The 24224-nt window shown below is 42.0% G+C and overlaps 1 protein-coding gene across 8 annotated transcripts; it reads left to right on the forward strand.

Moving 5' to 3' along the window:
* The first annotated feature begins 379 nt into the window (after positions 1-379).
* On the forward strand, positions 380-23354 carry csde1 (cold shock domain containing E1, RNA-binding). Of its 8 annotated transcripts, none has more exons than XM_066703457.1 (22): positions 380-481; positions 3510-3958; positions 5572-5734; positions 7429-7608; positions 9237-9435; positions 10204-10379; positions 11766-11852; positions 12230-12327; positions 12792-12873; positions 13007-13135; positions 13296-13421; positions 13716-13931; positions 14312-14452; positions 15022-15222; positions 16828-16935; positions 18763-18938; positions 19903-20015; positions 20160-20279; positions 20519-20697; positions 20963-21126; positions 21542-21674; positions 21812-23354. In XM_066703457.1, exons 3-22 carry the CDS (start codon positions 5609-5611, stop codon positions 21857-21859), a joined length of 2802 nt encoding a protein of 933 aa, XP_066559554.1. In that variant the 5' UTR covers positions 380-481; positions 3510-3958; positions 5572-5608; the 3' UTR covers positions 21860-23354. The 8 variants fall into 8 exon arrangements, with proteins under 8 accessions (XP_066559554.1, XP_066559555.1, XP_066559556.1 ...); XM_066703458.1 differs by having other exon boundaries at positions 15025-15222; XM_066703459.1 differs by having other exon boundaries at positions 15061-15222.
* The last annotated feature ends 870 nt before the right edge of the window (positions 23355-24224 follow it).

Genomic DNA, 24224 nt, shown 5'->3' on the forward strand with positions numbered 1-24224 from the left:
TCAATTAATGGAAATTGCCTGTTCGATTTACGAAAATGTACTATCCGAAGGGATTCCAGGAACGCATTACTTTCGGCTAAGGAGAATAAGCTGTATAGTAGCTCAGTAAAAACACCAAATTCCTCATAATATTGGATTTTTTAAATATGTAAATATTGGAATGTAAATATAGGCCTGTGGGCTACACTGTGATATAAGGTGTATATTATGTCTGCTATTCATCAGAAGTTAATTATGTGTGTTTTATTAGTATTGCTTTACACTCTACTGGAATTAAACTTTATGTGCGCTTTCTTTCTAAATATATATAGTTACTGTAATTGTGATGTACTGTCTCTTTAAATAGGAGGGCTGCGGGTTTTCCACGCAGGGGCGGCGAAAAGACTGACGTGTAGATCTCGCGAGAACGGACAGTTTTATCCCTACGTAATGTGCCGTGCTGCTCATGGCGGCGCTGGAGACAGTGCTAAGGGCTGTTGGGGTGAGTTTGAGTCTTTTTCGTTTGTCGGACTTGTCTTGTAAACGATGTAATGTTTAATTTCGGACCCGTAAAGGTTTCCGGCGCCGAAACAAAAGATACACGGGGCTTCAGCGGGACGTGGCGGTCGTCTCGGCGCTTGGGTTGGGTGGGGGGTGAGCTCTCCCGTTGTTCTTGGGGTTTTCGTCATAAATCATGGTCGTCCACTTCTGTTTTCACAGGTGGCTTTCTTTATCGGGCAGAAATCCGTGACTTGAGTGGAATAAAAGCGATCGATGTAGCGTCCAAGTCGTCCGCCTATTTTCCAAGTGAAACGTTTCTGTCGCATTTGTTTTCTTTGTTGTCAATAACACGAATCTGCGTTGTGTAACATCGGACATTTTAAACCGATTTCACATTAATTCGAATCGCTGTTGCTGTATTGTACGCTTTCCCGAGAACACAGATTAGTCTAGTCAAATTCAGTCACTTCACAGCTTAAAAATACGCATTTATATTTGTGTTGTCTATAGCGGACTTTAAAGGCAGGCATAATTGACTGCTCGAGTAGCCAATCAGCTAACGACATCCCCGGTCTTTGGGAGTGTCGTAACCAATCATCGGCTAGCAGAGGGCGGGCTTTGAGCGCGGATGTGCTTTTGGCTGCGTCATGCATGCGCTTTTTGAATCGGGTGGGAGAACGTGGTCGCCGGTGTGTTGTGGGAAATGTAGTCTCTCCCACCGGCAGTCCTGCGTTTCACCAGGCAGACGTCGAGTCCAATACTCCATATCCCATGTCGCAGAGCATCGTGGAAGAGAGGCTTTTCTCGGCTGCTTTGCAATATTGGAGTAAATAGAACATATAAATAGACTGCTTCATCAAGTAAAAGGGCATGTCAATACCAAGGCTAGCAACACTGGAAACACATGCACAAACAAGCTATTTTGGCCACGTTTTAAATGAAATCGGTCTGTAGTGGTGACTATGGCCGCTCAGTATTCTCCGTTAGATATGTATTGGAATGCGATAGACCGGTGGTAACTGGTAGTGTGTGCCCATCACATTGAATTTCCCTTTTTTTATTATTAATTTGAAGAATTGTATAAGTTTCTCAATGAACAAAATAAAGATTTTGTAATGTTGTTTTTTACTGTGGTTTTGTAATTCCCTCCTGTTGGTCCCAGTCTTTTGTAACATTTACTGTATAATTTGAAATTAAGACTAGAGTTGGCTGTGGGGCCACTCTGTAATGTGAAAGCTTTTGAATAAATTACCCGCAGCAGGCAGTTTCTGCATTATTGTTGCTAGTTGAATGTCTTGTATAACATGTTTATTTTCCTGCATATTCTTCTGAAGAGGCATCTCTGTAACCTCATCAGTAACTGTTCTATTGCATTTTTTTTTTTTTTTTTTTCTCATAGTAAGTTTGATGATAAGCTCTAACAATATAAATTATCAGGTGGTTCCTGGGTCAAGACCTGGCCCTCCTTATTTAGACGCAACTGATCTCGAAGTCTCTCGATTTTTAAAAAGCGGCTAAATTACATTATACTATCTACTGTGGTGTAGAAGGGTTCTTGTGTTAAAAACCAGCATAGGCCCAGTTGAAGTTATGTCTAATTTTAAGGCTTGCATGTGGACAGGAGACTTGTTTCCTCTGTTACACACAAGTGGTATAATCCTCAGGATGCCTCTGCTCCTACATGCAGTCATCTCTACATCTGTATTCATAGAATCCTGTCAAGTTTGTCCTATATTCCAGCAGGTTTAGATCTGAGACTAGGCAGTCACATGTTTATGTAAAATTTAAATTCCTGCTCTGTGGCGCTGCAGCCCAGTTTTGGCCATGGCACACAAGGTGAAGGGTGGAGGTTGTGGCCTGTTATCAGGACTAGGTTGAGGGAAGCCCACACATTCTCTGCGTTGTTAGTTGGCTGAAACTGCACAGGATTGTTTGAAACGATGTGTAATGGCTGAGAATCTTTATTGGAGTAACCCTCAAGTGACATGTCAAGGTACTAAAGACCAGATCTATATCAATTAAGAAGGTAGTTTGAATAACCATGCTCATGCTTTTAACTTGGTAAACCAGGGTTTGATGCCAGAACAAGTTGGGAAGCAGGCGATATTATCAGCATGGTCCTCCAGGCACTGGAATCTGTATGATAGCTCTGTTCATTTGAGCACTAAGGAACTGATTGGGCTCAGACGTAGCCTCCCCTGGCTGGGGTGGTGAATACACAGCAGCTGTGCCTCTGGAACACCAAGTCCTGCAGCTGCTTTAAGAAGCAGCCACGATGGGAACAATCAGTATTTATAGTGGATGAGGCTCTTGGTAAAGAATCTGAGAGGCTGGTATGGGGATGGGGGGGCAGCAGAGCAGCTGATATGACCCAGCACAAGCTCTGTGCAAACATCCTCAGCTGCAGCTGCTGCTTGAACAGCCAGGCAGCTCTGGGGAAATCTCTCCGAGCTACTTTGCTATCATTATTTTCACATGGACCGGGGCAGTTTCAAGCTTGAATAGATTTAAAATATATATATTGTTTGCTCATACCGTAACTTTGTATCTATAGTCCATCTCTCCCTTCCAGTTGTGAAATGTATCCTTTCCTTTTTTGGGTCATAATCAGTCATTCACTAGCTCTTAAAAGCCAAGTGATTAAAAACTGTCTGCTGGGAACCTGCTTGTCAGGCGTGTTTTGTGTGACTGCTGTCTGTAATGCTTAATGAAAGCATTAATCTTGATCTTGTAGCCATGTCTATTTTTAAATGAGCATTTTTTGAGGGTGTGGGGTTTTGTATAGGATAATCTCCTTTTTCTATTTTTAATCTGAGACTGAATAAAAGCTGAATAGAATAATAAACTGAAATGATCAAATATTCCTTAGTGTTATAATGGTTTGGTCTCAAATTGATCAAACTGCAGTTTGTTAAACTACATGTACATCACAGTTTAATTTATGTTGGGGGCTTGGCTTCCTCTAGCTTTAAGACGCTTAGATCTTGTCCACTTTCTAACTTTTTTTTTTTTTTCTTTTCTCTCCTCAGTATGAAGTGAAACAGAACTGATTTTTACCATCTGAAACTGCTGCTTCAAGTTCAGATCACGTAGAGAACCTTAAATCAAGTTACAACGACGCTCTAAGACAAGAAAAAAAGAAACACGCAACCAAAGAACCAAGACAGCCACGACGAGCTGAAAGACACAACACTTGATCTGAAACAAGAAGTTTGTGCCTACTCAACAGCTTCTAAAGAGCACTTCCCCACGCTGCTGCTAGTCCCTTTCATTCTCATTGCTGCACTGTGACAACGTGCCCAGTGCAGCAAGAGTAGTAACCTTTGCTAGCTGAAATAGATTCCTCCTGTCTCTCTCCTTCCTGTCTCTTTGCTATTGTGTTTTGTTTGTTGTTCAAGAAGTGTGACCTGCCTTTGGAACCCTTAACGTGCCAGAAGTGCGAAATACCTAACGTATCATAGACCAGAAACGGAACAAGGTAGGCATTTTTACTCTCCGCTGGGTTCTGTGTGATCGTTTATTTTCTGTGCTCTGGTGTCAGGGTTGTGCATTCAAAAGTCAAACCAGTGCCTGTTGCACAATACTGAGGTAAAGGTAGAGTTGGACATGGAGACTGAGCTACCCTTCCATTTTCACCTTTCCCACTTCCCCACAGACGTTGCCCCTTTAGCACAGTGGACAATTGTGGAGCCGAGAAGAGGAACGTTTTCGGTTAGGTTCTGAATGTGAATTAAATGGATGCATTACTGGTATTGCTGATCGAATTAAGAGTAAATTAGCATTTGGAGTATAGGAGTGTCTGCTACCTTTTCCCCCCCACTAAGACTCAAAGATGCAGAAATCAATCAAGAAGCAGACTCCAAAGTATAATAGCAGTCCAAGACACTCCGACACGTGACACGTCTAATAAAGCTGTAAAACTAGGTCAATTTTTTTTTTTTTCAACTAAGATTGTGTGGTGGATACTGCCATAGGATGATAGGATGTTGTGCTGCTATTATTCTTGTGAGATGGCTTTCACTTTATGTACATGTTTTTGCACCTAGGTGTTGATCAGTGAAGAAATGAAGGAAGCATGATTTAACGGAGGGAAACGGTCCTCAATCCCAGTTCTTTTATATATCATTCAGTTGTTCCCAAACTGTCTGGTTGCTAGTGTAAGTGTAGTTGATAAATAGTTAATTGCAGAGCTAATGTGCCGTAATGAAAGAAGATTGCTTAATTTTTAGTGGTATTTTGAAATGGACAGTTGCCTAGGTTTCATTTAAAAATTCAATAAGAAACTTATCTCCTAAGGTCAAGAGAATTTGCCATTCCAGTATTGCAAATGTAATCTAGCTTAGTTTGTATAGCTAAAAAAAGCTGTCAAGAAATCGGGCAATTTTAAGTTGTACAGTATTGAATACTCTAGTCAAGTATTGTATGTTTTAAATAAGTATAAGATGTTGAAACACACTGCAGAAAATGTTTAGTATCTAGTAACCACTTCAAATAAGCATTGCTCTGTTTGATGCTCTCATTTGAAGTATTTCCTCTCTGGATGGAACATTTAAAAAACTAAAACAAAAACAAAAACTGACTTTTGACTTATTGCAATTTTTAAGACCTTTTGATCCCCAAAATGTGCAAATGTAATTTTGCAGTACATTTACATTTAAAAACTTACTAAAGCAAATGTATATTTATTGGTGTTCAATTCAGATAGTTGCAGCAATAGTTGCTTCCTTCAGTGAATTCAATCTTTACTCTAATTTCACCTTTTCAGCCTGTAACTGCATTAATGATCCGGTCTTAATACAATTTTGCAGACCTGTGCACTTTGTCTAAAATTTAGTTTTTTTTTTCCCCATTTAATCTTGGAAGTTTATATAGAATGGTGGGGGGAACTGATCATCAAATTGTGTGTGCGTATATATATGTACATGTATGTGTATATACATGTATATATTTTGACTCAAGTTGCCCTGCCCTTTCTGGCCCTCATTGGTCACCGCCTTGCTCTTCATTGATCTTCTGCTAGTGGCTGAAGAACAGCGGGTGATGGTAATTGTTTACAGGCTGTTGCTCTCTCTTTTCTGTCCTCACATGCAGCATTTTAAACAGTATAGATTGCAAAGGGCGTAGGAATATGGCGAGCACCTGGAAGGGCTTTGTTGAGTTTACCTTGCCCGCCTCCCCCCCTGCTGCGTATGTTAACGCTGACCTGGGGAACACGTCTCCTGTCGGACTCAGCTTGTCACCGTACAGCCGATCCGTAAGTTCCATACCTCCCCACCTTCCCCCTGCGCTGTTTGGCCTAACCCTCCATCATCGCTCCCACTGGGCTCTGGGACTAGCCTCTTCTGCTGCAGGAGATAGTGGCGCAAACCTGCGCCTGCAATAGGGAATGAGACGGATGCCAAATTTCCAAGCGCTGGCAGTCGATGGCTCAGCTTGATCGTAGTCTTTGCTGTTCTGAACGTTGTCGGAAGAGGTTAGGTTAGGTTTTCGTAGGTTCGACCTTGCACATCTCCAACCAGATATTGGCAACAAGGTTAAAATGTGAAGCTCTGTTTTGAGAACGCCTCCGATCTTGATAGTCTCCTCTTCAGGGAACTCGCCTGGCTCGGAGCTGTGAAGATTAGGCCGGTGATTGTAACCAACACAAGCTTATCAAGTCACTGAAATGGAGTACATTTACCTTTTGCAGCCTGGATCTGGTTGTGAAATGGTAATGTTCATTTTACATCTATCCCTTTTATATTCCAATTGGTTGTAAGACCTCAGGTAGTAGGTTTGGGAACTGTCGGAGAAGCTTTTCCATACTGCTGGTTGTTTCTTCTGTGAGAACTGTGAAGGTGTGCTTTCACTGTACAGTCATTGAAGCTCTGTTATGGGTGCCTTCTGTGAAAAAGCTACAGCTTGATTCACTGTTTTCCTTGAATATATACATCACACTTTCTACTTCTCTGTTTGTGCCTTTTTTCTTACCCCTTTTCATTTAAAGGCAGTTGTTCCATTTATACCTTTTTTTTTTTTTTTTTTTTTTTTTAAATATATATATATAGGCTTAGATCGGACTCGAACCAAACTCTCATTAAGTAGGTGTACAGTAGACTACAGTGCATTTGCATTGATTCGACACTGCAGATGGGAAGGAGGCTGGTCTTGTGCCCTAGAAAAGACACCTTGCATCTAACCCACCATTCCTAGTGTCATATAGTGTAGAAAATCCGTAAATGTAATCTTCTGTAGCACAAGTTCTTAATAGTTCTATTACTGAATGGGGTATCCAGAAACTTTCCTTAAATTCCATGGGTGGGTGAGGGTGGGGTGACTAGGCATTGTCATGGCAGCGTCAGTCACGTGATCATTTCAAATCCATCCATCCATCCAAGTAAATCGAATGAAGTATGAATGAATGCAGTTAAGGTCAGAGCACACTGCCGTTCAGTGCCGTCCAATAAACCTGATAGTTTACCCTTGTCTTTAGTAGTTTTAATGGGTATTCCTGGCCTTCTCAGCTCCATTACGGTCCACATCTTCCCGGTCTATTACCAGTCTGTTTGTGTTTGTTCTGTCCTTGCTTCATGGCTCTTTGAAAAGGTTATCTAGCCTGCTGTGCCTCAGGTTTCCAATCAAAAGGATGTAGAACAGAAAACTGGAGAGGAAAAAAAATAGAAGAAAGGGAAGGTGTTACTTCTGTACATACAGCATTTTCTTGGATTTTGCTTTCCTTCCACAACAATGGTCCACATTCACCCTCTACTGAATGTTTATATTGAGAGTAGTTTGAGTAAGGGCTCAGTTACTTACATTTGACACTGAAAGAATATTGTTAGTCAACAAACCGACCCTGAATCCCTCTGATCTGAAATTCACCTGGCACAGTAGTTCACTCGGTCTGAGCCACCTTATGTGGTGGTCCACTGACCCTCCACCCTGAATGTCCAGTTCTTCCCTCCACAGTGTGCTGCTGTGCTCCCCCAGCTGTATGAGATGGAGCAGGTGTTTCCTGTTCCCCCCGATCCCCCTGTCCCCCCTCCCCCAGCTACTATGCCCATCCCCCGCTCCTCCTCCGTCTCCTGCCCCAACACCTCTGCAGCAGGGGGAAAAAAGCAGAAGAGGACCCCCCTTTATCAAAGATCTGTAAGTGGAGGGGGCCCCAGGCAGTGTCTGGACTCCACTAGTTGCCCCCTGTCACAAATTCTAACTGCATGGGTAAACTGATGTTTTGCAGTGTTATTTAATCCCTGGTTCTGGAGAGTTGAACTAAAAAAATAATTGTAGAGATGTATCCCTTGTCTAATCCAATTGCCCATATTAATTCCCTTTGATTGCATTTATCTCAAATACAAATTACCATATATTTACATTGGGGGGACACTCCACAGATGTTAGGAATTAAATTATGGTAACATGGTGTAACTTTCTATGGAAAATCCAGTTTTCATAGATTTGCCAGATGCATGGTCACTTCTAGGAAAGCTACGGTCTCATTACCAGTTATTTTGGAGGATAAAATGGAGTGAGCAGTCTGCTTGATCACAATTATTCCTGATTCATCGTTATTCCCAATTCGATTCCTGCATCGTTATGAAGATGTCCGGACATTGTCAAGAGGCATCAAACATTGCCGGGTCAGAGTACACCAAATGTATGCTCTTGAAAAATTCAAAAAGCTAAAGTTATAAATAGTTTAAAGCTACACAAATAGTTTTTGTAAATTGCAATGTTTGGGGGAAGATCATTGTAATGATTTCTACCAATGGAAACTGGAATCTTAGTGTATGAGCTTGATATGTACACTTTACTGTTTTCGTGAATTAACTGAGACTGATTTTAAAGCTCTAGTGAATGGTAGGAAAAGCTGAAAATGTAATTTGCAAAATAACCAACTCATTTCAGACTGCAGTGACCCAGTTGGTGAAAGGGCCTGAACTGGTTTAAAAATTATAAATCAACGTTCAAGGAAAACCGCCATCTGTGTTTCTGCCATGCTTTGCCAGTCCCACCTCTGTAGTTGTCCCTGCTTTCATTTGCTTTCTCTAGAACCTGACCTTATTGGTTGCTTGATGTTTTAATGTCCAGCTCTCCCATTGAGGAATGAAATGTTCGAGCAACTGCTGATTATACTGGAAATGGTGCACTTTACTGGGTGTGAATAGCCACTGAACAAGCCAGAAAATATGCTTATTGTAAAGTCACGGACCAGAATGTGCCCCTTTGTTATTCACCAGACGGTGCGTTCGTTCAATTTGCTAGTCTCCCTTCTTATACCTTTTAGAATAAAGGGTTCATTCATTGTTCATTGCAGGTTTTGGTGTTGATAATTTTGATGGTTGTACTAAACATGCTTGTGTTGGGGATCAGCATGCTTTAGTGATGCACGTTTTATTTTGATCTATAACATTTTCCATGGTATTTCTGCTGCATTATTTGTAGTATGCTTGTGAGGATGCCAAAAATAAAACTCTTGAGGACTTGGCATGCCAGATGTGTGGTTCATTTCTGACATAAAGATTGCTTTTTGTATTCTGAGCCCATATGCTCCAAAAAGGCAGCCATTGCTGTATTTAAAAACATGTATAGTTTTGTGCCAAAGTTTAAAAGTTGAATGTTTGAACTGATCATGTCTTGAATGAAAATCCTACTAATGTGATCAGAAGATGCAGACCTTCATGATTTCACTTAATAGTAGTTGTCGTAACCTTTGCCAAAGTAACCAAAGCATCTGGTCTGTGTTCTCCTGCGCTGTGTCGTGTGGCTCTCTGCAGATGAGTTTCGATCCCAGTCTGCTGCATAATAATGGCCATTCTGGATATGCCAATGGCACGGCAGGTGGCCTGCGGGAGACTGGCGTGATTGAGAAGCTGCTGATCTCCTACGGGTTCATCCAGTGCTCAGAGCGCCAAGCACGCCTCTTCTTCCACTGCTCCCAGTATAACGGCAACCTGCAGGAGCTGAAAGTCGGAGGTGAGTGGCAGCTGGCCTGGGCACGAAGGGAGGGGAGGTGGCTCTGCCTTCTCTACCTTCTCTACATCCAGCTGCTTCACTGAATCTGTGTTTGTTATGGGATAAGCCTTGCATTGATTTGATGTGGGGTGGTGGGATCCTCAGGATTTACATATGTTAGCCTTGATTCTGAATTGGTTGTTCAAGCAGATGCTGGAAAATTCCCCCTGCGTTTCCATTGCTCTGCCCGGTCGATTATGAAACCTCGCTCTGAAGACTGAGGGCCAAAAACGACATCCCCACACATCTCAAACCATTAGCCTGTGTTTTAGATGGGTTTACTTACCAGTGAGGTTTAATGTGAATTAACAATCCAATGATTATGGAGCCCTTGATTTGTGCCTGTGGTTGTTTTTTTACAGCACACTATGTATTAGAAACTAACTTGCTCTCAGTTGATAGAGCTTGTTTTCTTCCGGCATCTTGTTTGAACACTGAAAAACGAAACCAGGTCAGTGTGACTCCTATAAAAAACGAACCCATGATCGCCTGTTCCCTGACCTGAATCCAAAATGAGTATTTTTAAACTCACACCCAGTTTTACCCATCCTGTGTAGCAGTTGACTTTCAGGTTGTAAATCTGAGATCCTATGCCACACTAGCAGGCTTTGGCAGGAGTGGAGGGTCATCTTGGTACAGTGACTTCCCCCAGTTTGTGGTCCTGGGCAGCCCCCTGTGTGTGGTGTGCATTTAGTTTCAATGGCCTGACTTTCAGTCTGTTCTCTCCAGATGATGTGGAGTTTGAAGTGTCGTCTGACAGGCGCACTGGCAAACCCATTGCTGTGAAGTTGGTGAAAATAAAGCCAGAGATCCTGCCTGAGGAAAGAATCACTGGGCAGGTGGGGGCGATTGACACAAACTCACTCACCACTCCCCTTACTGTGCTGCATGGTTTTATAAATCCAGTTAAGGAATCTTTTTGGTTACGTTTTCATTTATATTTGTCATTTTTGTGTTTTGGTCAAGCTTATTTTAAATACCAGTTTTGTATAATTTTGTGAATGGCACATAGCCCATCTACACTGCTTTTCTCTTTAGATCAGGAGTGCCATATAGACTGCACCGAACGATCGTTAAAAGTCCTAGATTGCAGGATGGCGTTTTCTTAGAAAAATAAATATAGTGCAGCTTTAGTCTGTAACTATAGTTGGTTTTGAATGCATTCAGTGTTCAGTGAGGGTATTTCAGGCCCGTTCTTATCACTCCCCTGGAGGCCTTTGTTTTTAAATAAAATCCTTCTGTATCATTTGAGTGTTTGTAAATCCCTATAAAATGTAATCATAATAGGGATATTATGCAGACAACTGTAAACTACACAAGCTGATCTGTAAAGTGATGCATTATTCCATCTGGGAATGGGTTGATGGCACTTCCATTGGAATGGGTGTTATTAGTGCCTGACCGGATGTACTATCGTCAGCAGAAAGGACTGCTATTCAGGACCCTATTTCCTCTGAGAAAGTGAACTGATCTCTGGGAAAAGCAGTGTAGGTGGCTAACTTTCAATTGCCTGAATTCTATAGTCGGTCATTTTAAAATAAGTTTGACTGCATTGTCATGTTGCATGTGGGGTGGGGTGGGGTGGGGGGTGTATTTTGTATTGTCTTGAGCAGAGGGGGGTAATAGTCAGTTCTTCTGAGTGGTACTGTTCTCCTCCTCTCGTTTCCACCCACCAAGAGGGAATGCAGAGGAGGATGCTAATTGGTTGGCATAAATTCAGCAATACCTTAATTTCACTTTGGGGGAAAAAATCCCCAAACTAAACCACTTTCTAAGAGAATAAATGCTTAAGAAAAGTGAAGAGATCTGGCTGTCTATTCCCCCTGGGTTTGAATCTGGGAGTTATTTAAAAATGGTCATATTGCTGACAAGATATAGATAAGAAGACTTATTTACACTTGCATGTAATTCTACATTGAGGGGGTTGCAGAAAGGAAGGGGTGTTAATGTCTCAATTAATAAGTGTGTATAGATTTATAGGAGGTTGTTGAAAACTCTGGGGGATAATCTAAAGTGTACTTGCAATGTTTATAACCGTTCATGTATAGTCAAATTAAAATTCAGATTTTCAAATAGTGTCTGAGGGTAATTTTTTTTACTGAAACACTCTATGAAGCAAGTGTACAATTCTGCTGCAGATAATTCTCCAGAGTTGCCTTTGTCAGACTAAAGAATTTGACCATATATTAGGTAAAATGAATGCTCAAGAATGACTAGCTAAGGGAGAATTTGTGTGAAGTTTAGCAAGACCCCTTTTGTAAATGAGTTGCTAAATGTTTGTTATGTTGTAGGTTGTGTGTGCAATTCCAAACCACTTGGATGGAAAGTCGGCCCCAGGACAGGTTCCCACAGGCAGTGTTTGTTATGAACGTAACGGGGTAAGCCTTCCGTGCACATCTAGAGACCGTTATATTGTGTATTTGGACTGTTTGCCAAGAAGATGTGGTAAGATCATTTGAAATCCTCTTACTTACAGGTATGTATAAAATAATTGTATGAATAAATCTGGAAGCTATATACATTTAATATGGTTTATATACCTTGTTTTTATATGGATTAATACTTCAGAAAGTCCATTAAAATTCATTGATCTTTTGTTTTAAGGAGCATTACACGTTATACAAATTATAAGAAGTGTTCTTAGTCTGCTGTGGTCCACAGTTGTGGAGGTGTTGATACTTCTGCAGTGAGTGTGCATGTTTGTGTGAGGTGTTTGACATTGGTACAGTTCTCTGCAATGCTTTTATCTGTGCAGGAGGTGTTTTATCTGACCTATACTCCTGAAGATGTGGAGGGCAATCTGCATCTTGACACTGGGGACAAGGTCAGCTTCTTCATGGAAACGAACAAACAGTGAGTAATATTGTGATCTGAAGCCGTCTGCTAGTGCTTAAGACATCTCGACCTGTTGGTGTTTTGTTCAAGGACAACAATCTCAGGCTTGTGTGTTTCAGCTTATTGAGGAAACCTGGTTTTTGAAGAAAGGACTTTTTCCTTCCCTTTCTTCTCCTTGTCGCTAAGTGCTATTTGAATTAAATGGTTTTGTTTTCGAAGATATACAGAAAACTAAACCTCTAGTAAGTAATGGAAGTTCAGGATTCTAAGTTCTTCTGAATTCTAAACCAAGACAAGGTCACAGGCACTTAATTGGAGCTTGCTTGCTTACTTTGACTTAATGCTTTGTGTTCACATTCTAGAAAGCAGAGAAGGATTGTTCAACAAATGGCACTTTTAGAGAAATGTAGATCTTACTGGGTGTAACATCTGGAGATTGAGATCTGATGTTGTGCTAATGTGTTTGTGGGTATGTTCCTCAGCACTGGTGCAGTCAGCGCTCACAATATTGTGCTGGTGAAGAAGAAGCAGATGCGCTGCCAGGGAGTTGTCTGTGCAACAAAGGTAAAATACCCAACTCTTAAGCTTCATCTTTTGTGAGTTTTTTTTTTTGTGCTACACTTCTGTTATTACCTGATTTGAAGTTGCCTAGCTAAATTTTGTTGCAGTTTTAACCATTTTGTTCTGCCCCACCCAGGAGGCCTTTGGGTTCATCGAAAGGGGGGATGTGGTGAAGGAGATATTTTTTCACTACAGTGAATTTAAGGGTGACCTGGAGGCCCTGCAGGCTGGAGATGATGTGGAGTTTACAATCAAAGAGCGAAATGTGAGTTCTGTTTTAGGAGTGGAGGGGGAACCAATTTGACCATTTCTGGTGGTCTTTAGAAAACACACACCCCCTTGATCTTTAAAGGAAAGCACTTTTTTTTGCATCTGAACCTCAATGACTGTTTTAACTGTACTACTTTTGAAAATTCCCTTTGTAGGGAAAGGAGGTGGCCACAGAGGTGAGACTGCTGCCCCAAGGAACGGTTATTTTTGAGGACATCAGTATTGAGCAATTTGAAGGAACAGTCACTAAAGTAATCCCAAAAGTCCCAAACAAAAATCAGGTACAGTTACTACTGCTGCTGTGGTTGCGTCTTGATTCGTCTCCTGCAATCTGAATGCTTGTGAAAGTCAAATGATTACTGAAATGATCACCTGGTGTTTTGGGTCTGCTAAGGTTTTGGGGATTCACTCTACGCACTTGAAATAATGCCAACAGAACGTATCTTGTACATTAATCTACTGCAATTTAAATCCAATGAGATTTACAGCTTTAAGATTGTTTATACACAATTATTCAGTTTGGCTTGACCGGTGAGGAGTTACTTTCCCTAATTGTGCCATCTGTCTTGCACTAGAACGATCCACTTCCTGGCCGTATCCGGGCGAGGATTAATTACGCAGACAAGGAGCTGTTCTTTGGTGACAAAGACACTAAGTCCAAAGTGACTCTGCTGGAGGGAGACCACGTGCAGTTTAACATCTCCACTGACCGGCGCGACAAGCTGGAGAGAGCAACCAACATCGAGATCCTTCCCGACACCTTCCAGTTCACCAAGGAGACCAGGGAGATGGTGAGTGCTGGTTTGGTCATTGGTCAGGATTCTTGCATTGCTAATCTGTGCTCTTGGCAGTGGTGGAGCTTCTGGTCGGAGCTGAACCCTTTTGCATTGGATGGATGGTCTTGTTTCTTGTGAACTGCATCATGACGAAGATGCACATTTAAAAAATGACCTGAAATCCTCATCTGTGCAGAGATGAGAGAAGTATATCACTCTTGAAGACCAGATTGGCTTGGCACTATGGCATCTTCCACCTTTCTAGTTGACCCTCCATTTATGCGGTCCGATGTTTACTGCAGTGGGGAAGTTGACGCATTTGACCTGTTCAGAGTGTTCAGTTCTCTGCACGATGTTTTGCACTCTTCCAATGTACCCCATCTCTTCTACAACAGGGTGTGATTGCTGCAATGAGAGACGGGTTCGGCTTTATAAAGTGTGTGGACCGTGATGCCAGGATGTTCTTCCATTTTAGTGAGATTTTGGAGGAGAGTCAGCTTCACATCTCTGATGAGGTGGAGTTCACAGTTGTCCCGGTAAGTCTGGCCATTCTGTTCAGTGTTGTGTGTTGAAATGAGACTAGGGCAGCATTTTGAATGTAAAACTGTAGAGAAGCCTTATGAAATGATAGAAACACCCATGTATGTTCATAGCAGCTGTTGTGCTCCATAATGCAGTTAAGTGTAATTTGTTTGTATATTCTCCTTGCATTTTATTTTACAAAGGAATGTGTATTTAATGTCTATGAAGTCGAGCCTCATAAGGAACATTTACAAAGTACTCTATATACAGGAATAATGTAAAGTAAAATAATTTTAACTATTGTTTTGAAACTGTTCAGAAGTATTTTTGCTAAACCGTTAAATTTTTCAATTTTAAATGAACAATTTGTCACTAAGCATTTTTAGTCTGTACTAGAGCAAGTTTTAGCATGTTTAGATTATTTAAAAATGTTGTTGTTGTTAATTTGTTTCTCTATCAGCGCCTTTTCTTCAGGCACACGCTGACTTCTTTGTACCTTTGACACTTACATGACGTTTGCCCCAGCACCAGACTTCCCTTTCCTTTCATTTGAGATCCTGAAAATTGTTCATGTCCTGTGTAGCAGTTTCTTCATACTCCTCGGTTGGGCTCCCCTGTACAGGACATGTTGTCAGCGCAGAGGAACCATGCTGTGCGAATCAAGAAGCTCCCAAAGGGTACAGTGTCCTTCCACACCCAGTCAGAGCAGCGTTTCATAGGTGTTGTTGAGAAGGAAGCCATCGGGCCCTCTAAAAGCACTAGCCCCTCCAAGGGCAAAGAAAAGGTGAGCGAGTACTTGTCCTCTTACTCCGACTCCGGCGTGCCATTGCAGCAGTCTTGACCATGTTCCAGTGCCTGTGTTTTCTAGCACAACGCCTTCATCTTAATCTCATGGTTTGCCACTTCATTTGATCAAATTTTATATATATTAGACCTAGTATACATTTCAAGGTTCATATCCACATGTAGTTGGCACAAGTCATATTGGTTTAGTTTTGCTGCTTTTCACATCAGTCACCTCCACACCATGTAAAAGGTGTTTTATACAGAGATGTTTACAAGTGTCTACAAGGTCACCGCTTGGGAATCGGGGACTCCGCTATTGACCACTTGCCAGCAAATGCGATCCGTCTACTCGCCAACACCAATAGGTATATTTGTCAATATGCAAGCACCTTTTGTGATGGACGAAAAGTCAATATAGACTACCTTCCTGCCTCCATGTGGTCAAACCAAGTTTATAGGTTCTCTACCCCACAGAGTGTACATCCTGTTGTACAAGTTAGCGCTTTTGTTTTGGTTTTCTTCCCCATCTCAACAACCTGAGCTGTAATCCTCCTTTCTTCTGTGCTTTCTCCTTTCCTCCCCCCCTCTTGCCTTCTTGTTCTCTTCTTCCTTAGAAAAAAGAAAAGGTAGGACTCTGTTCTTTAACGTTCATGATTCTTGTAAGTCTAGGCCTCCTTTGCCCTCATCAGAGAGCAACCGCAGCATAGCTCCCCCCTGCCCCCCCACCCAACCCTTCAGTCTTTCCTCATGTAGCCCAAATCTTTCTCTTCTCAGACTTGCTTATTCTTCTGTACCTCATTGTCTGTCTCGATTCAAACCCCCCCACCCCAATCATGTATGTACAAAACTCCACTGTTCAGTTCTAGGTGTGGGAGAAAATTAAAAAGCTTATTGTACTTCAGCTACCTTATAGAAGTTACTTTTACAGTTACAGAAAAAGCTAGAACCTAACTTGTACATTTCTTCTGTTTTTAACCCCAAGAACAAAGTAGACAAGGTGGGTTACTGGTGTGAAACTGCACCAGAAATACTGTGTGGCTTGCACTAGAGATGGCATGCGTTTCCCATTAATGACTCGGTCATGATTATGGGGCCTTGTCTGGTCACTACTTGCCCTTTGAAGGGGTTTGTGCATCGATCAGTTATCTGCGTAGATAATGAGCGCAGACTAATACGAGGTTTTGTTAGGTGGTAGAAGAGTTCACAGACTTGCACTGAATAACTTGGAGCATGTATGTGTTCACCTTCGGCAACGCTTGTTACTGGATATCTATACTAAAACGCACATGTGATGGTCGGGGCTTTTAAGAGTTATCCATTCATTTTAGAAAAACAAACAAGTCGTGTTAAACCTTGTCTAACCCTAATCCTGTAACCTGACATCCACAGACTGGTCTTGGTTCTTACTGTAGAAAGTGCTTTTAAAGCGGAACTCATGCTTGAAAATCATTATCTGGCATAAAGTGGTGCTTCTGTGTGTTCTAGAACTCGCTGGTGCCTTGGATTTTAGAGGCATTAATGGATGCCTTCTACTCCCTGAAGAGCACACTTTATTAACATGCCCCCTCCCCCCCCGTACCCCTTGTTTCCCTGTGTCATCCAGGACTCTGAAGAGGGTGTAATAACGTATGAAGACTGTGGCATGAAACTGACTGTGGCCTATCACACCAAGGATCTGGAAGGGTCTGCATATCCACAGGTTGGAGACAAGGTGAGACATGGCAGAAGACTGGGGGCTGTATGTAGCAGGAGTCCGTGGTGGCAAGACCTAATCACGGCAACTCAGCTTTGATGGTTGGGCACATCAATTTCACACTGCTTGACTTGAGAAATAACTCTTCTGCATTTGTTCAAGGTTTTAAATTGTGCCAGCCATGACTTGGGTCAGTTTTCGTTAGAGCTTCTATGTGCCAAGTACAGTGAGGGGAAAAAAGTATTTGATCCCCTGCCGATTTTGTACGTTTGCCCACTGACAAAGAAATGATCAGTCTATAATTTTAATGGTAGGTGTATTTTAACTGTGAGAGACAGAAGAGCAAAAAAATCCAGAAAAACACATTTCAAAAAAGTTATAAATTGATTTGCATGTTAATGAGTGAAATAAGTATTTGACCCCTTCGACTTAGTACTTGGTGGCAAAACCCCTGTTGGCAATCGCAGAGGTCAGACGTTTCTTGTAGTTGGCCACCAGGTTTGCACACATCTCAGGAGGGATTTTGTCCCACTCCTCTTTGCAGATCCTCTCCAAGTCATTAAGGTTTCGAGGCTGACGTTTGGCAACTCTAACCTTCAGCTCCCTCCACAGATTTTCTATGGGATTAAGGTCTGGAGACTGGCTAGGCCACTCCAGGACCTTAATGTGCTTCTTCTTGAGCCACTGCTTTGTTGCCTTGGCTGTGTGTTTTGGGTCATTGTCATGCTGGAATACCCATCCACGACCCATTTTCAATGCCCTGGCTGAGGGAAGAAGGTTCTCACCCAAGATTTGAAGGTACATGGCCCCGTCCATTGTCCCTTTGATGCGGTGCAGTTGTCCTGTCCCCTTAGCAGAAAAACACCCCCAACGCATAATGTTTCCACCTCCATGTTTGACGGTGGGGATGGTGTTCTTGGGGTCATTCCTCCTCCTCCTCCAAACAAGAGTTGACTTGATGCCAAAGAGCTCGATTTTGGTCTCATCTGACCACAACGCTTTCACCCAGTTCTCCTCTGAATCATTCAGATGTTCATTGGCAAACTTCAGACGGGCCTGTACATGTGCTTTCTTGAGCAGGGGGACCTTGCGGGCGCTGCAGGATTTCAGTCCTTCGCGGCGTAGTGTGTTACCAATTGTTTTCTTGGTGACTATGGTCCCAGCTGCCTTGAGATCATTAACAAGATCCTCCCGTGTAGTTCTGGGCTGATTCCTCACCGTTCTCATGATCATTGAAACTCCACGAGGTGAGATCTTGCATGGAGCCCCAGACCGAGGGAGACTGACAGTTATTTTGTGTTTCTTCCATTTGCGAATAATCTCACCAACTGTTGTCACCTTCTCACCAAGCTGCTTGGCGATGGTCTTGTAGCCCATTCCAGCCTTGTGTAGGTCTACAGTCTTGTCCCTGACATCCTTAGACAGCTCTTTGTTCTTGGCCATGGTGGAGAGTTTGGAATCTGATTGATTTGCTTCTGTGGACAGGTGTCTTTTATACAGGTAACGAGCTGAGATTAGGAGCACTCCCTTTAAGAGTACTCCTAATCTCAGCTCGTTACCTGTATAAAAGACACCTGGGAGCCAGAAATTTTGCTGATTGATAGGGGATCAAATAGTTATTTCCCTCATTAACTTTCAAATCAATTTATAACTTGTTTGAAATGCATTTTTCTGGATTTTGTTATTCAGTCTCTCACTGTTAAAATACACCTACCATTAAAATTATAGACTGATCATTTCTTTGTCAGTGGGCAAACGTACAAAATCAGCAGGGGATCAAATACTTTTTTCCCCCCTCACTGTATCTTTTTTCTGTGCTGAGATTGAATTTCTTTGCTTCCACAGCTGGAGTTCAGCATCTCTGAAGTGAAGAGGACTGGTCAGCAGAGTGCAGTGAACATCAAGATCCTTAATCGTACAGTCAACACCAAGAGACTGCTGGGATACGTCGCCACTCTTAAAGACAACTTTGGATTCATAGAAACGGCCAATCATGACCAGGAGATATTTTTCCACTACAGGTACTCGACTAATTTCTTTGACTCGATTTGAGCAAGAGGCTGAAACATCCAGCAGTGGACCTAATGAAGGCTGATGAGATGGAGATAGATTTAACTTATTTTTAATCCTTTGCTTATGGTATGGTTGCAGGAAGATACTCGCTGGGTCTCAAATAGCAGCCATCTTCAATAGTGGCTGGGTTGATTTGCATAATCATGTAAACAAAAGCCGGTCTCTAAACACCAGGTTGCAAAACAGCCGTGACAATGTTATATAAATAAAGAAAAGGGAAATCGATAGTTTCTAAAGATGCATTAACACATTTGAAAGAACCTTCCACAACACATTTACGTAAACTTTTTTTGTATTTGCATCTTGTTTTCAGTAAATGCATATACTGTATATGAATTGAGATTTTTTTAAAATTAATTTCTCATTTTAATATTGCTGTTAGTTGACTTAGTTCAATAATTACAATTGTGACACAAACATTAATGAAATATAATGTTGATGGTTTGGTTTAAAGTGTATTTCCATGGTTTTGTTGAAGTGCTTTTTGTTTATTTAGTGGGAGTTCACAGTATATCAAATTTTAGACTGCTAACAGAATTACCGGTATCTTGTTTTCAATCTAGTGTATAGTTCATCATACATTGAATGTGATTTGTTTACATGTTTGGAAAGCAAATTATAAAAAATAAAAAAGCATGGCCTATTTGCCTACTTCTACAATGAAGCAGTGTTTCCAGGCTCTTATCTTACCCTGCATGAGTCCACAATGTCTTTTTATTTATGAATGTTTAATACAAACGACGGTCTCCTACGATCGCTGGGGCTTCTTTCAGTTATTTGGAATAAATGCCAGGGCTGTTTAACTGAAGTTTTATGGTATTATAGGTCAACAGCTGGAAACGGACAACTGCAGTAAACTGAAGGTATTGATCTGCTGCCTGACAAAAATAACTTGTCCATCTGTTTGTGCAGTGAAATGTGTGGCGATCTGGAAAACTTGGAGTTGGGCGACACGGTGGAATACACTCTGTCCAAGGGCAAGGGCAACAAAGTCAGTGCTGAGAAAGTCACCAAGGTCACTGCTGGTAAATGATGACTTTACGAAGCTGGCACTCATTTCATAGCCAATTCATTTTTTTCAGATTTCTTATTATCCTTATACCCTTTGTGACTCCCGTGGGCCGTGCAGTTGGGAATTAAACGACTTATGGTGTTGTGTTTTTGTGCAGTGAATGGCATCGGGGAGGATGTCAGTACAACGGTGTCCCTGGGGAAGGTTGTGCGGCCTCTGCGCAGTGTAGACCCGTCACAGACCGAGTACCAGGGCCTCATCGAGGTCACTGAGGAGGGTGAGTCTTGCTCAGCAGTGTGTATAACAGATGTTAATTGCTCAACTATCCATTAAGAAAACAATTGTATTTTTTATTTGTTAGAGGCTTTCTGAAAGTTTCTCTGACAGTTGCTGAATGAATATTCTGAAAAGTTGAGAACGGAGCCGAATAAGTATTTTCAAAACTGGTTCAGGGTATCTTCTGATCTGAGCAGTGGGTTGCAGCCCCCTTACCTGGTGCTGATGGTTTATCTGCAGGGACTTTGAAGGGCCAGAGCTTCCCCTTTGGCATCGTGGGGATGTCTCACAAGGCCGACTGCTTGCAGAAGGGGGAGTCTGTGAAGTTCCAGCTGTGTACTGTGAGCCAGACTGGACAGAAGATGGCCTGCAACATCATCCCACTGCGCAGGGCTCCTGTGGAGTGTGTGAAAGACCAGGTAGGATGACTCCTACTTCCTTAAGTGTAGGGTAATTTCATTTGGCAGATTTGTCTCAATTTAATGAATTTAATGTTTACAATATCTAGTTGTGAAATTTTAACTAGGTGCACCATAAAGACCCAACAAAAAAAGCTTTGCATCTTATATATTTTCGTAGTGAATGGGTTAATGTAGCATTTCAGTGTTTTACTTTGCCATGTTTTCTATTGTCCATTTGCCCTGCTGGTGGTATTAAACTCTGTGCTGTCTTTGCCTGGTGCAGTTTGGTTTCATCACCTATGAAGTGGGCGATGGGAAGAAGCTGTTCTTCCATGTGAAAGAGGTGCAGGATGGGGTGGAGCTGCAGGCCGGGGACGAAGTGGAGTTCTCTGTGATTCTCAATCAGCGCACGGGGAAGTGCAGCGCCTGCAACGTGCGCCGTGTCAGGTACACGGCTACACCCCTCACACACCCACCTACCCACCCCAGGGTCGGGAGCACAAAATACTTCTCAAAAAGGGAAGCCACACTTCATGTGGTAATTACTGGTGTGGGCAAAGGCCATTGTTGTCTTTGCAGAACCATCTGGAAATCCACATTTTACGTGTCTCGGTCACATGGATTCTGATTGACATTCTGTAACCAAAGGATGAGTATATTCTGGTATGCTGTAGGATTATTTAAAATTTTCTAACCGTACCTGCAAGCAACAATTTGGCCTCAACGGAGCACAACACAATTTCTCCAAATCGATTTTGTGTGGAGTACTCCTAGTTTGCACACTGGGCTGCAAAAAACAAAAACCATGATGTCCTTTTGCCATCCATTGTTAATGTGCCCCTCTTTCCCCTCCCTGGCTCAGCGAGGGCCCGAAGCCTGTGGCCACACCGCGGCCTGACCGCCTGGTGAGCCGACTGAAGAGCATCACCCTGGACGACTCCAGCGCCCCTCGCCTGGTCATCCTCCGCCAGCCCCGTGGACCTGACAACTCCAAGGTACCGAGACTTGTGCCCGAGGTTCTCACTGCAGCAATGCTAGAATTAGAAGCGCCTGGTGCAGGAAAAGGATGTAGATGTAGGTTTTCTGGCGATTTTTCCTTCCTGTTGACCTCTGACCCATCACCTCCTTCCAGGGTTTTAACGTGGAGAGGAAGATTCGGCAAGCCGGTGTCATCGACTGACTGCCCCCCAGTGGAGCGTGTGAGCGGCGAGAAGCAGCAGAGTGGAGGAGTGTGGTTTCAGGAGTGGGAAGAGCCAGGGAACCACTGGCACGCACACTCTCCCCCCCCCATCCCACCCCTTTCCCTCCCCTTCCCTCCTGTCCCACAAACCCTCTAATTTCTTCACTGGCACTACACCCCCTCCCTGTCTGTGGTCTTCTGAAAACAGTCCTGCGAAACACTGCTGTGGACCGGCGTGCGTCTGGTCTCCCGCTGGCTACGTTTCGCAGGGAGGGCTGGGTGGGGGGAGGGGTGGCTTTGAAAATGGTGGTAATTACTGTAAGACAATTTCTTAGCCTAAAACTGGAACGGTGATGGCAAGTGCCTGTTGGAATTCTGCACCTTCAGTGTTTGTGTTTGTGTGTTTCTTTTAAGACATGTTTAATGACTGCCAGACTTGTGGTGAGGTTTTTTTTTTTTTTCCCCTCTTCTCCCCCAATTTATTATCCTTCCAGTGCACTTGGATCCTTTCTTACCTCTGCGTTTGTGTTCAATCATTTAGAGGCTGCCGTTTGCAAAGCCTATTCTAACACCGTGGTCCCTTCCAGATAATCTAAAGACTTTTGCTTTTAATGATATATGTCAGTCCTTGGAAGAATGGGCCACTCTTGCTATTCCCTGCTCATTGCCTGAGCAGTTTTAAAAAGTCAGACCTGGTTAAAACCCAGTGAAGTTTGTTTCAAAATGGCGTCCTAGTGCAAGTACTGTTTAAATGCCTTTGCTTGGGATCTTTAGAGTACCATTGTTATTCCACGTATGTTGTGAAAAGTATAGAAGTCGATAAGGCAGTGATCTGTGAGTGACATGAACCGTTGTCTCTGGCTTTGATGCGAAGACCCCTGAACTGTTAAAGGGTGCAGAATTCCGGATATCGCAATGCCATCAGTACTTTGCTTTTTATACATTTTCTTTTCTTTATTTGCCACATACTCTTCAGCTTTTTTTCTTTCTTGATACCCTAATTTCTGCTAATTTAAACTAAAATAAGCAACAACAAAAAAAAAAAAAAAAAAAAAGTGCCTAAAAAAACGAAATAAAAATCCTTTCCCAGCCGGCACCCAAAACATAAAAGAACAAACTCTTAGGACGGCTCTTCGGTAGAAATAATGCAAATTTGCATCAAGATAACTATGGGTTGAATTATATACATGTATGTAATGTGTGCTTTTTTTTCCTAGAGGAAGATTCCATCATCACCATAAAACTGGTATCTTTGCTGAAGTGGAAAAGAGCAAATAATAAAAAAAATAAAAATAAAAAAGGATCAGGATTTCAATTTCTGTGGTTTAGAGGCTGTATTAGGATTTCTGTTGCGCCTCCACCCCAGCGTGGAGTTATAACTGTTATAAGGAGATTGCTTGGTTCTTACAGAACATCATGATGAAGCGCTCCTCTGTACTTTTGTTAATGGTCTTGAATGAAACGATAGAATAAAAGTTTTACGAAAATTTTGAAACCTTTTTAGTGTGATTCTTTTGTACCTGGCTATGCTGAGGTTGATGGGTGTGACATCACTGCCTTACTCTACTGAGGTTCTGTATGAATTATTTAATTTAATTTTAGTAACTTAAAAGATGCAAACCATATTATCCAGCAAGATGTATTCCTTGGGGCTATGCCTTAAAGGTGCATAACACCAGTTCTGTCCATATATACATCTTCCTTCCTGGTTTCACCCTAATTCTCCCATGAAAATGTTCATGCTTGACCAAGTGTCATTTTTGATCCTGAGGTGTCAAGCAATTAATTATGAACAATGTAAAATGTATTGCTTTATGCTAATACGGTCTCTCTGGTAGAGAGTGGGGAGAGGATTCAACTATGAATACTTGCTATTAATCCGATGCATGTCACAATGGCAGTACAGTAACTGAAGATTGCCTAACTCCAATTTGTCTTGGTTTATTTACAAAGGCATTCTTGAAGAGGGACAACATTTTGTTTTTGTTTTTCTGTAATAGAAATTGAAATAGAAACTGATTTATTGACGGACAAGACTGTTTGAGTATAAGGAACAACCTCCTGACTAGAATTTATTAGTGAAAAGCTCTTTTTGTAATTTGAGGACCAATATTTGGTCCATCAGACACTATCATATATTCTGATTTAAACAACCTGTGAGAAGTTTGATTTAATTGAAATATTTGGTTTATAGTTAGTTTGGAAATGATAAGTGTTATATACATGTTTTATACCTATACTTACATAAAATCTAAAACCCCTTTTTAAAAAAACAAGGAAAAGCACTGGGTGCTAAATAAGTATTTTGTATCTCAACCCTGTTTCTGGGAAAAATGTTAATGCATCTTCCATATTTAAAAATCAA

Source organism: Amia ocellicauda, chromosome 5, assembly GCF_036373705.1.
Source record: "Amia ocellicauda isolate fAmiCal2 chromosome 5, fAmiCal2.hap1, whole genome shotgun sequence".
Classification (NCBI taxonomy): domain Eukaryota; kingdom Metazoa; phylum Chordata; class Actinopteri; order Amiiformes; family Amiidae; genus Amia; species Amia ocellicauda.